The sequence below is a fragment of the Phoca vitulina genome, unplaced genomic scaffold, assembly GCF_004348235.1.
Source record: "Phoca vitulina isolate PV1807 unplaced genomic scaffold, GSC_HSeal_1.0 scaffold44, whole genome shotgun sequence".
Classification (NCBI taxonomy): domain Eukaryota; kingdom Metazoa; phylum Chordata; class Mammalia; order Carnivora; family Phocidae; genus Phoca; species Phoca vitulina.
In genome coordinates this window covers 750,087-762,439 of record NW_022589747.1, presented here as the reverse complement: position 1 = coordinate 762,439, position 12,353 = coordinate 750,087, and the positions used below count along the sequence as shown (strand labels likewise).

The following is a 12,353-nucleotide window of genomic DNA, read 5'->3' as shown; positions in this document are numbered from 1 at the left end:
GAGACCCCGCCGACTGTCCCCGGAAAGGGGGGGACCCCTCCGACGGCCCCCGGGATGGAAGGGACCCCGCCGAGGAGCCCCCGGGCAGGAGGGGACCCCGCCGACGGCCCCGGGATGGAAGGGACCACGCCGATGGCCCCCGGGGAGACCCCGCCGACTGTCCCCGGAAAGGCGGGACCCCGCAGACGGCCCCGGGAAGGGGGGACCCCGCAGACGGCCCCGGGAAGGGGAGACCCCGCCGACTGTCCCCAGGAAGGGGGGACCCCGCAGACGGCCCCCGGGATGGAAGGGACCACGCCGATGGCCCCCGGGGAGACCCCGCCGACTGTCCCCGGAAAGGGGAGACCCCGCCGACGCCGGGACCCACCCGATGTGTAGGAGCGGCTAGAGAGACCGAGGCAGGCGGGGCGCGCTCCGGGGAGAGGCGCTGGACTCTGACGGACGCCGGGAGCCGCAATCCGACGACCACAGGCCGGGGCGACCTGCACGGAGCCGGGAGAGCGCGGCGCAAAGGGACAGCAACCGCGCACGGACCTCAGGCGCGCGGGGCTCCGCGTCCCCGCACTCCAGTCTTTCCCCAACTACACGGTCACACCTACCAGCCAGGGACTGCGCACAAATTCCACAATTCTACAGAAAACAGAAGCCCTGGCAGGACGCAGGCACACCGCGCCTGCATTTCTGCACGCCCTCGGCCGGGCACCGTCTCCACCGGCAGCCGCTCCTCACGGGGACCCGGGGCGGGCTGCAGGGCGGGGTGGCAGAGCGCCCAGCCTTCAGCCCCGGCTCCCGGGCGCCTCATTCTTCCCCCTTCCCACGTTTCCTGAACTGCCCGGCACCCGTCTCTCACTCCCCTACTTCCCATCTTCTAGTTTGTGCCCTCAGCAAAGATGGCACCCGGCCAGAAAGGAGCAGCCAGCGTGGCTTCCGGCTGCCTGCCCTCAGCAAAGATGGCACCCGGCCGGAAAGGGTAGCGGGCATGACTTCCGGTCGGGCGGACAGCGGCTAGGCTTGCTTCCGGCGGCGCTCCGAGTGACGTAGCGAGCGCGCCGCGCGGCGTGAGCTGGGGACGGTGCGGGGACGCATGGAGGTCAGCGGGAGCCCTCGCGGCAGCTGCGTATGTCCGGTGCCGGTGCGGAGGGCGATTCTGGGCGTGGGTCCTGAGGGCTGGAGGGCGCGCCGGGTTGCGGGGGGTCGGGGTCCTGGGGCTGGAGGCGGGGAACCGGCCCGACCGTGCGCACGCGCTCCTCCGCCGCCGTCCCGCGTGGTGGCCGGCGGGCCCGGATGCGGGTGTTCTGTCTGCCCCCGAGGGCCGGGCTTTGGGCTGGTGTTCGCCTAACCCCAGTGGGGCCTCCGGACCTCCGCTCCCTCCGTGGCCCGCAGGGCTGTCTTCCGTGGGGAGCGTCCCCGGCGGCCCCGCTGCCGGGGCGCCGTGGGTGGGGGACGTTGCCTTTGGGCCCGCGTCCCTCCGGAGCCTCCGCTTTTCGGTGATCAGACCGAGGGTCTTAGAGCTGCGATGCGCTGGTGAGCGAGTGAGTTCCGGTTGCCAAGTTCCGGGAAATCGACGGTTGAACGCGCTCTCTGCTTTGCAGGAGGGGAGGCCCGGGCACTTTCCGTGCGCCGGCCGTTGGATCGCCCTGCTGTGCGAGACGGTCCGAGCGGTTAGAGGCCACAGCAGCAGGATGCGTGACGGGTCCTTGGAGGTAAGGTCTCGCCTGGGTGTGGAGGCATGAAGGGTGGTGTCCTGGGTCCCGTGGTGTCGGGGCAAGAGGGGGAGCAGCAGGGCCTGCCGGGCCTGCGGGAGGTGGGAGTGTGCCGCAGGGGGGTCGTTCCGCTTGAAGCCGTGGGATGTGGGTTACCCGTCCTGGCTTTCCAGGAGCCGTCTGGCGTAGAGCGTCTCGTCCCGCGTGTCTGCGAGTCGGCGGTTCTTAATCCTGGGCGCTTGTGAAGTGGGAGAGTGGATGCGCGCAGAGCCCCCCCGGGAGGCCTCTGGGCTGGGCCCGGGGGTCTGCGCTGTTGGACGGGGTGGTTCCAAGCCCAGCCAGGACGGACACCGCGCAGCCCGAGCTGTAACGCTGCTGCGTTGGCCTGTTTGGTCGCATTCTGCGCTGAAACGAAAGGCCTGTGAGCTTTTGCCTCCGAACGCACTGGCGTGCCCGGGGACAGGCAGAAAGGAGCGGTTCCTGCCGGTGTGCCGAGTGGCCGCGGTCTCATCTGCCCGGCTCCCCTGCTGGCAGTCAGGAGCGCCGCCGGCATCGCCCCGTTCTGTCCTTTGTGTCTTCAGGGCCGTGGGACCGCTTGTTAGCGGTCGTACCCGCCCCCGCCCCGTCATGGCGGCTCGCCTGGTGAAACGGTGCGCGTGCCTCCTGACGGACGCCACCCGTGTGGCCCCTGCCGTGGCTCCAGTTGGCCGACTGAGACTGACCCAGGTCGCCCCCAGGACTCTGACTTCCTCAGCTACCTCGCCCAGTTCCCACTTCCCGGGCTCCTTGTCGGGGCTCTTAGAGAAGGAGCAGGTGTTCGCCGCCAGGCCGGAGCAGCAGGAGGTGGACCAGCTCATTAGGAAGGCGGCGCGGCCAGAGGAGCTGCTGGGGCTGCTCGGAGGTGGTCACCGCCTGCACGAGAACCACGCGGCCCTCGTGCTCGTCCAGCTTTCTCGCCTGCTCTCTGACAAGCCAGAGTACAAGGCCTCGCTCATGCAGGATGCCCGCTTTCAGCAGCTTCTCCAGCTTGTCGACAGCCAGGTGGGTTTCTAGAATGTTCTCTGAGGGTGCAGTGGGTAGAAAACAGTGGCATTGGAGTCCAGAGCAGCCAGTCGCTTTCTATAGGCAGGAACCCTGCCGCCTGCTTAGTTCTCCACATTCTGTGGTTTTTCATTTTGTGGAGTCTTTATTCTCATTAATCCTGCTCACAGCCCCGGTAGGTGAGTATTGCTGTCCTTCTCTTCCAAGCAGCAAATGGGACGCGAAAATGGACGCACGGGAAGCGAGCTGATCCTTCTCCGTTTCCGGGGTGCTTTTTCCCTGGCCAGGCCGCTCTGACCTGGGTGGCTCCCCTCCAGTGTCTGGCTCACAGTGGGCATGCCCTGATGCTGGAGGAGATGCCGAGGGGCTGATGGAGGGTGCCAGACAGCTGGGCTGAGCGCGGCCATCATCCAGCTGGTCAGATCCTTACCACGAGCGCAGAGAGAAGGGGGGACCTGTCTGTGTGGCACTGGGGGGGGGCACACCAGCTGTTGGCTCTGGCCTCGTCAGCCCACATTCCCTCCCCTGCTCCGTGCTGGAGGGAAGAAGCCGTGCTGCTGTCACTGAGCACCGGAGCCTTGGATCGTCGTGAGAGGTGACGAGGAGGAGGTTCACAGTTCAAGGGTGGGGTTTCTGGACTGCGGGCCGGGAAAGCAGTGGGCGTGGCTGGCGGTTTTTTAACAAGATAGGCTGACAGAAAACGCCGGAATGCGCGCGCGGTAAGGGAAGTATCGTGTCACGGAGCTTTCTGTCTTGGTGAAACGTGTGCGTGCACTGGGGTCACGACAGAAGGTCACTTCTCTCTGACGCCGTCGACCTAATCCCTTATCGAGCCCCTTGTTCTGAGACTGTGATCTTGATTGTTACTTATTGAATATTTGGCACACGCAGATAACTGAAGCACGTTTCAGGAGATGAGAGGGAATGTTGTCACGAGTCTATAAGCCAGAACGACCCGGGAACAAAGTACAGTGCGAACGATGGCCAAGCCTCCTTTTAAAAGTCACTGTGCCGTCCAGGAGACGCGCGGGTGCAGGCACCAGGTTTCCTGACACGGACGCACGTTCTGCCCTGGCTGGCCTCCCAGCCCCTCACTGGCTCCCGTTTGCGCTCCGCTCCCTCTCTGCGGTCCCGTTTCACAGATGCAGGGAGCGGCCCCACCGGAAGGGGCACAGTTAGAGGCTCAGTGCCGCCCACAGAGCCCGCCCTGAACGCCCGGGTCCTGGCTCCCCTGTGGGGCCTCTGCGAGGCTGTGGGCTGGGCTGGAGGGGCCCCCGTGCATGTCTGAGGCTGGGAACAGCGGGGTCCCCCTTGTCAGAAGCAGCCCCCGAGGAGGAGGGAGATGGTGGCGCCGCCGGCATGGGGCTTTGGGGACACTGTGTGTGGGGCTGTGGGTGCCTGATGGGACGATGGTGGCGGCCTCTCTTCCCTGACGCCTGGGGGTGTAGGGTGGCCAGGCCTCCTCTTGCCCACATATCCCAGGGCTTCTTTGCGCGGCTTCACGCCTTGGGGAGCAGGGGCTGGGTGGGAGGGTGGGGCAGCGGGGCGCCAGCACCTGGACCTGCTCTGCGGGGTGTCAGCTTTGCTCTCGACGTTCTCAGGAGCTGTAGGACTGCTCCTTGGAGGAGAGGGGTTTAGGGTTCGGGGCTTCTCACACTCGGTGGAGCAGCTGTTTGCCCAAGAAAAGTCAGCGTGTGTGACGATCGTCCTGTCACTGCCAGCAAAGGAACCAGCGGCTTGACAGAACGTGACCCTGAGTCGGCCCTGCAGGCTTTCCCCTGACTTCTGGACTCCACGGCTTGCTTGGGTTCGGGTCTGCGCGTGCGAGACGGGCACTCGTCAGGCGTGCCCACCGCGCAGACCCGTGGCCAGGTCTCTGTGTAACCGGCCACGTCCGTGGAATCTGCCTTGGGGAAAGCGGGGGGAATTGCCCCTCTCGGGCGGAGCTCTTGGGTGCAGGTGGCCCGACAGCCAGTGCAGTGGGGCGGGGGGCCGTGCTGGGCAGGCAGCTTCCAGCCCAGAGCCCTGGCGCGGGCAGGTCGGGCGTCGGCTGTGACTTCTGTGTCCTCCCCGCCCAGATAGCCTCCGTCTGGCACGGGCCCCTCGTGAGGCTGCTGCGGAGCCTGTACGCGCTGGCGCTCCCGGCGGCCTGCAAGGAGCTGCGGTCGGTGGAGCAGGAGGTGCGCTGGCGCCTGCGCAGACTCACGTACAAGCACCTGGCCTTCCTGGCAGAGTCCAGCGCCACCTACATGCGGGAGCGGGGCTCCCAGGAGCTGCTGGCCGAGCTGCTCCTGCACCTGGAGCGGCGCTGGGCGGAAATCGAAGACGGCCGCACGGTGGTGGCCATGATGGCGAAGGCGGGGCCCCTCTCGGAGCCGCTGATGAACCGCCTGGAGGACAAGGTACTGGGGCGGGAGGCCTGGGCAGCCGCAGGCACGCTCTGTGGCCACGCTCATGAGCCTGGCGTGCCTCGTCTTCTCGAAAACCACCTTCTGCGCGGAAGCTGGGCCGGCCGGTGGCCCAGCTCCAGGCTGGCATTTCCTGGTGATGTCGTGCCCCCACCCCCGCCCCACAGTCAAGTCAAAGTCAGCCCCTGTTCCCGTCGTAGCGGGCGCTGGCCCAGATGGCTGCCGCAGCAAGCCCTGTGGCTCATGGGACTCGGGGATCAGTCTGGCTGCAGACAGGGCGTCCCGGGCCCGGGGGTTCCCCAGCTGGGAGCTGAGGCAGGCCCCACGCGGCCGGGGCCTGGGGTTAGTGAGCTCAGGTCCAGTCGCTGTCCCACAGGGGCCGCAGAGTGCTGCCTGGGAGCCCCGGCCGTCCCGCTGACCCCTGCCGGCTGTGATTCACAGTGCCTGGAGCTGGTGGAACAGTTCGGCCCCGACGAGCTGCGGAAGGTGCTGGTGACGCTGGCCACTCAGAACCGGCGCTCCGTGCCCTTGCTGCGAGCCATCTCTTACCACCTGGTCCAGAAGCCCTTCCCCCTGACGAAATGCATCCTCTTGGACCTGGCGTACGCCTACGGTGAGCCCCTGCCACTGGGAGCAGTGGGGAGAGAGGGCGCTGTGGCCGCAGCTATGTCAAATTCGGTGCCCGCCCACCCTGTGGCTCGCACCGGCCCGAAAGGCTGCCACAGAAACGCTGTGACCCATGGGCCCTGATCCCCCGTACTGGGCCTCAGGGATAAATTTGGTCACGGACACCTCACCCCCAGACCTCGAGGCCAGGCTGGGGTGGCTGGGTGGCTCCCAGGGCAGCCTGCCGACCCTCACCGGGTGAATCCTGGGCTCACTCTGTCCCGAAGGCAAACTTGGCTTCCAGCAGCCCCAGGTGTTCCAGCGCCTGGCTGCCGACCTGCTACCCCACACGCCCAGCCTGACGTCCGGCGAGGTGGCCCGCTGCGCCAAGTCCTTCGCCCTCCTCAAGTGGCTCAGCGTGCCCCTGTTTGAGGCCTTCGTCCAGGTGAGCGGGCAGAGCCCTGCAGCCTGGCATGGAACGGCCCTATGGGCCTGACCCCCTCAAGGAGTGGGTTCTCTGCCCCTTCCATCAGGGAGGCCCGGCCGGCCAGACACACTGCCTGGTTGTGGATCGGGGGTTCCTCCTCGGGTCACTGGGTGCTGCAGACGGTATGGGTGAGGACGGCGTCCTCTCTCCTCTCACTGACCTTCGGAGGAACCTGTGTCTTTGGGTGGCTGTCGCAGGGAGCGGTAGGGACGGCCGGGCTCAGCAGCTCCTCACGGCTCCCAGAACGGCAGCGAGGAAAGATGCTTACGTTTGCGCGCAGCTGCTTGAGGCTGTGCCGGGCGGCTCTCCGGGGTCCCAGCCTCTGGGGGACGGCAGCTGCCGCCAGGGAAGGTCTAGGGGGTCTCGGGCCCTGTGGGAGGGACGGGTCCGTCTCACGCTGTTCTCCACCGCACGTGGCCGGCCCAGCACGTCCTGGACAGAGCCCAGACCGTCCCAGTGCCGTACCTGTGCAACGTGCTCCTGGCCTTCGCGCATCTGAACTTCCGTCCGGAACGGGAGGACCAGTTCTTCCGCCTGGTACGCTCTCTGCGCCCCTGCTCCCCGCTCCTCTTCCCTCGGCTTGCCGGCTGCCGCAGGGCCCCTGGGCACAGCTTCAAGCCGGACTTCTGCATGGGGGCCGGCTAGGGCCACACGGCACACGGTGTCTGGGGACCAAAGACATGCCATCCCCCACGCCTGCTGTGTGGCCCAGAACAGCTGCTGGTCAGGACGTGTCGGCCGGCTCACTCGCCGCACAGTCAGGGGTGGGGGACCCCTGGTCTCCGTTCCTGGGGCTTCCTGAACACCCCGCTGACGCTGTGACCTGCCGGCGGGGCTGTGTGCCGTGCAGGCCACCGTGCAGAGTGCATCCACGCCGGGGTGAGGCGTCCCGCGGGTGCACCGGCTTTGACCCTGGGCCTCCATGTGGCACCACCCCAGCGGGCCAGCTGCAGCCCCTTTCGTAGTGTCCAACTCCCCTCGAGGCCAGAAACATGTCCCCGGCCTCGGGCCCGCTCGCCGTGTTAAGAGAGACGTGATTTCGGGGCACAGACCTGCTGCTGGGAGGGGCCTCAGAACGTCCGGCTGAAGGTCGTGCTGTCCGGGTTGGCCCTGGGTGCCGAGGAGGGTTTCTGGTACTCTCTACAAAGGGCTGCCCCAAGCCTGACCGAGGGCGTCAGCAGGGATCCCCCGTAGCTGCCTCAGGCCTCGGTGTGGCCAAGTCGTTCGGGAGCCCTGAGCGCTGCCGGCCCGGGGATGTTGGCGGCCGCTGAGGGAAGCCCCCTTCGCCCGCCCTGTCGTCGCCCAGGTTCACGAGAAGCTGGGCCCCGCGCTGACGGGCCTGCCCCCAGCTCTGCAGGTGGACGTGGTGTGGGCCCTGTGCGTGCTGCAGCGGGCACGGGAGACGGAACTGCGGGCCGTGCTGCGCCCTGACCTGCACACCCAGTTCCTAGGTGAGCGGCGGGCTGTCCCCTCCTCTCCTCTCCTGCGTGACGCTGAGCCCGCGCGGCCCCCCGAGCTCCCCGGGCATTGGCTGCTGCTCCGCCCCCTTCCTGGGGGTGGCCCACAGACCCCCTCCTGCTGACGCATGTAGTTCGGGGGGCAGCGCGGGGCGGGGTGCCATTGTCCCCCACCTGGCCCGCGTGTCCCTCCGCCCCGGTGCCGCCCTCAGCTCACCCGCTCTTCTCGCGCTGTCCTCTCCCTCAGAGGGCAGGTCCCCGAAGGACCAGAGCACCTTCCAGAAGCTGCTCCACATAAATGCTAGCGCCCAGCTGGAGCACCCGGAGTACACCGGCCCCCATCTGCCGGCCTCAGCCCTGGTCCCCAGACTCTCAGCCCTCGACGGGAAGGTGACCCCCTTGCAGAAGGAGCTGCAGGACACGCTGAAGGGGCTGCTGGGGGACAGCAGCAGGGGCAGCTTCATGGTGCCCACGCAGTACGGCTGGGTCCTGGGTGAGGCCCTCCCCACACTCCCCCTGCTGGCGGCCACGGGGCTGCTGCTTGTTCGGCCCCTCTGCTGTGAGGAGGGCCTCGCACCCCCAGAGACGATCCCCAACATGTGCACCCACACCCCTCCCTAGACGCCGAGGTGCTGCTGGACCCCGAAAGCCAGTTCCTGCCCCCCAGGGACTTTGTGGCCCCTCATCTCACCTCACCCTCCGGGAGTCAGCCGCTGCCCCCTGGGGCCAAGAGGTAGGCAGTCGCGCAGCTTCTCCAGGGCCCCCCCCCCCCCCCCGAGGGCCCCAGGGACCACGCTCCGCTCGAGCTCCGTGCCCTTTCCCCACCAGGCTGGCCTTCCTGCGCTGGGAGTTCCCCAACTATGGCAGCCGGAGCCGAGACTTGCTGGGGCGCTTTGCGCTGGCCCGGCGCCACGTGCGGGCCGCTGGCTTCCTGGTGGTGGACGTGAGTACCATTGGGGCCCAGCCCTGGAGGCTGGCCACGCCGGGGTCCCCCCTTCCCACGGGAGAAAGGGAAGCTCGGAAGGTGGTATTTCAGGCCGCAGCTTCTGGGATCCGCTCAGGGCCTTGCAGACCAGGTCTGCACACCAGCCCGAGTGCGCTGTCCCGTACAGGCCAGAGGACACGGGAGTGGTCCTTACCGCATGACGGTTTGGTCACATTTACATCTGGGGGGGGGGGGGTTCTGTCTTTAACAATCTTTAAAAATTAAAAAGTTGTTCTGGGGTGCCACGGACTCTGGGATCCCTGGCCGCAGGGGTGAGGGCCCTGTAGCTGTGAGCGCTGAGGAAAGTGGGGCATCTTCCCTGGGCACAGTCCCGCAGCTCCGTGGGCTTGGGAGCCAGGGGTGCGGGTGCGGAACCGTGGGCAGAGCCGGGGCCCCCACGCCCTCCCCGCAGGTCCCGTACTACGAGTGGCAGGAACTCAGGTCTGAGTGGCAGAAAGGTGCCTACCTGAAGGACAAGATGCGGAAAGCTGTGGCAGAGGAGCTGGCCAAGTGACCGTCCCGAGCCGTGGACCGCGTTTGTGGGGGGCCGGGCTCCCCCAAGGCCTGACCAGGGCCACTCGGACGTGTGCGAGCTTGCCGGCAGCTCCTGCCTCCCGTCGGCAATAAACCTGTGATTTCGGTTTTCAACACCAGGAGGCGTCCGGCCTTTGTCCCCATCACCGCCCTCCGCTCTGCTGTCCACGTGGCTGGCCCGTCCCTGCTTCTGCCTTCCCTGGGCCTTCGTCCCGGCCGCGCACACACAGCACGGATCGAGCCCCACGCTTCCAGCCTTGGGGCCACGAGGACCTTCCTGGGCAGGCCCCTGGGTTTTGAGCATGTGGCTTGGGGTTCTCGTGGCGGTGTGGGTACTGAGCACAGTCGTCCTGGGAGGTTCTTCTGCCCATGGTCTCGGGAGCGGGGGGCCCCGAGGAGCCGAGCTGACAGGAGGCACTAGGTGCAGAGCAGAAGAAAGTACGCTCAGCTGACAGAGCGGGGCTCACAACCCCTCCCCGCCGTCCCAGCCAGGCCAGGGGGCCTGGTGTCATGTGCCCGAGCACCCTGAGCCTCCTTTGCCACCACCACGCCACCAGACGCTGGAAGGACAGTCAGTCTCCCTCCCAGTCCCTCGCTGGAGACTTCGTAGGTGGAGCAGACAAGAGGGTGACCACTGCTGTTTGCCCCCCCCCCCAGCTCAGGGTGGGGGAGGGAGCTGGGGAGAAGCGCCACCTCCACCTTGGGTCCCCAGGCCAGCCATTCCCCACACCTCCAGAGGGGTCTCTTCCCGAAACTCGCAGCTCACCCGGGTGTGGGGGTGGACAGGAGCCAGGAGGATGTGCCACGGTGAAGGACTGCCGTGGGCAGGTGCTAGGGCCTCTCAGAGGGCCCGCTGAGGACACACGAGCTCGTCCTGTGCACTGCCCAGGACCACCGGCCTCCACGGGAGACGCTCCAGTCCCTTTGCACCCGTGAGAAGGGACATGGTATCTGTGTCCTCCCAGTTTCCTCATTGGTGACCTCTCGTAGCACTGGCGGGTGTCACCCCAGGACGCTGACGGGGATGGGAGTCCCCAGACAGGACCCCTGTGCTCTCTATACCCACGCCTCCCCCTCGCTGGCTGCCATCCCTGTTCTCCATTCCTACCCTGGCTTCAAGAGCTTCCTATAGAGGAATCTGACTGCGTGGCCCTCTGGCTGGATCTGCACTAGCTCCCTCCTTGGGGCTCGCGTGAGCGTTCCCTGTGCGGGTCCTGCCCTGCCCCTGCAGTTAGATGGCTCAGCTCCACCCACAAGGATGGTGGGACCCCAGTCCTCAGATAAACACCCGGGAGCTCAGCTGTCACTCTGTCGTCCACCATTCCCACCAGCAGAGTGAAGAGCCTTGAGGTCCCCCGCGTGCTCACCATGTGGTGTCCTCACAGATGTGGCTAGGATTCCAGAAGTTGGTGCGTCTCCCCATGGCTAGTGCTGGGGAGCACGTCTTCATTCTAGCTGGCTTGATGTGCGTTTCCACGACAACCAGTAATCTCTTCATCCTCACCCGTGCTTACTGTCCATTGGCGTCATCTTTGGAGGAATGCCTATTCCGATTCTGTGTCTCGGTTTCACTTAGGTCGTCTGAGTTGTAAGAGTATGTTGTAGAAACCAGTCCCTCGTTGGAGAAAGGCTTTGCAAATGCTTATTCCCATTTTGTGGGTTGTATTTTCACTTTCCAGATGGCGTCCTTGCAGCAACAAAAGATTTAAGTTTCTGGGAGGTCCGCTCTTTTGTCTTTTGCTTGTGCTTTGGAGGGTCATATCCAAAAATCCTTTGGTGAATCTAGATCCTGAAAAATGCCCGTTTTCTTCCAAGAATTTTATAATTTTGACCTTAGGTTATTACCTATTTTGAGTTAATTTGTGTATTTGTTACGTGCTTAGTGTCAACTTCCTCCTTTTGCATGTAACTCTCCAGTTATCCCAACACCATTATTGAGAAGATAGTTCTTTTCTCGTTGTATGGTCTTGGCACCTTGGTTGAAACTCAGTTGGCCACAGATGTCTGGGGTTATTTCTGGGCTCAGTATCCCTCTGTCTCTTGATTGTTGCTTTGTAGGACATTTGAAGTTAGAAAGTGTGAGTCCTAGACTATATCAAAATAAAAAGCTGCTGCACGGTGAGGGAAACAGCCAACAAAACTAAAAGCCTGCAGAATGGGAGGAGATACTTGCAGATGATATATCCAATAAAGGATTAGTGTCTAAAGTATATAAAGAACTTACTCAACACCAAAAAAAAAAAAACCTTACAGTTTAAAAATGGGCAGAAGACATGAACAGACATTTCTCCTAAGAAGACCAGATGGCCAACAGACACATGAAAAGATACTCAATAGCACTCATCATCAGGGAAATGCAAATCAAAACCACAATGAGGTACCACCTCACACCTGTCGGAATGGCTAAAATTAACAAAACGGGGAACAACAGCTGTTGGGAGGATGTGGAGAAAGGAACCCTCATGCACTGTTGGTGGAAATGCAAGCTGGTGCAGCCACTCTGGGAAACAGTGTGGAGTTTCCTCAGAAAGTTAAAGATAGAGCCATCCTACAACCCAGCAATTACACTACTAGGTATTTACTCAAAATTAAGACAAAAGCACGAATTCAAAGGGATACATGCACCCCTATGTTTATAGCAGCATTATTTACAATAGCCAAACTATGAAAGCAGCCCAAGTGTCCATTGCCTGATGAATGGATAAAAAAAATGGTGTATATATATTCAATGGGATATTATTCAGCCATAAAAAAAAGAAATCTTGCCATTTGCAATGATGTGGATGGAGCTAGAGGATACGCTAACTGAACTAAGAAAGACACCATAGGATTTCACTCCTGTGGGGAATTTAAAAAAGGAAAAGAGACAAACCAAAAAACAGACACCTCCTAACTATAGAGAACAAATATATACCTGAGGGGAGGTTGCCAGGGGATGGGGGAAGTAGGTGAAGGGCCAAGTACCCTTTTCTTGAGGAGCACTGAGCAATTTGGAAGCGTTGACTGACTCACACTGTATGCCTGAAAATACAACACTTTTAACTACACTGGAATTTGTTAAAGTGTGAGTCCTAATGGATTCTACATTTTCAAGGTTGCTTTGACTATTCTGGGTCCCTTGTAATTGCATAT

General features: G+C 63.5%; 1 protein-coding gene and 2 non-coding genes across 6 annotated transcripts; all 3 read left to right on the top strand.

Annotated features, from left to right (window-relative positions):
- Window positions 1-1,032: 1,032 nt before the first annotated feature.
- Window positions 1,033-11,381, top strand: TBRG4 (transforming growth factor beta regulator 4). 4 transcript variants are annotated; one of them, XM_032430571.1, is made up of 12 exons: window positions 1,033-1,117; window positions 1,593-1,703; window positions 2,285-2,744; window positions 4,823-5,146; window positions 5,594-5,765; window positions 6,046-6,203; window positions 6,672-6,782; window positions 7,552-7,696; window positions 7,950-8,195; window positions 8,324-8,435; window positions 8,531-8,645; window positions 9,100-11,381. In XM_032430571.1, the coding sequence occupies exons 3-12, from the start codon at window positions 2,331-2,333 to the stop codon at window positions 9,199-9,201; spliced, it is 1,899 nt and encodes a 632-aa protein (XP_032286462.1). In that variant the 5' UTR covers window positions 1,033-1,117; window positions 1,593-1,703; window positions 2,285-2,330; the 3' UTR covers window positions 9,202-11,381. The 4 variants fall into 4 exon arrangements, with proteins under 4 accessions (XP_032286462.1, XP_032286461.1, XP_032286460.1 ...); XM_032430570.1 differs by having other exon boundaries at window positions 1,033-1,126; window positions 9,100-9,201; XM_032430569.1 differs by having other exon boundaries at window positions 1,033-1,132; window positions 9,100-9,201.
- On the top strand, window positions 5,315-5,430 carry LOC116648578. Its single transcript, XR_004302547.1, has one exon. It is a non-coding gene; the product is annotated as a small nucleolar RNA SNORA5 (small nucleolar RNA).
- On the top strand, window positions 5,812-5,946 carry LOC116648577. Its single transcript, XR_004302546.1, has one exon. It is a non-coding gene; the product is annotated as a small nucleolar RNA SNORA5 (small nucleolar RNA).
- Window positions 11,382-12,353: the final 972 nt, after the last annotated feature.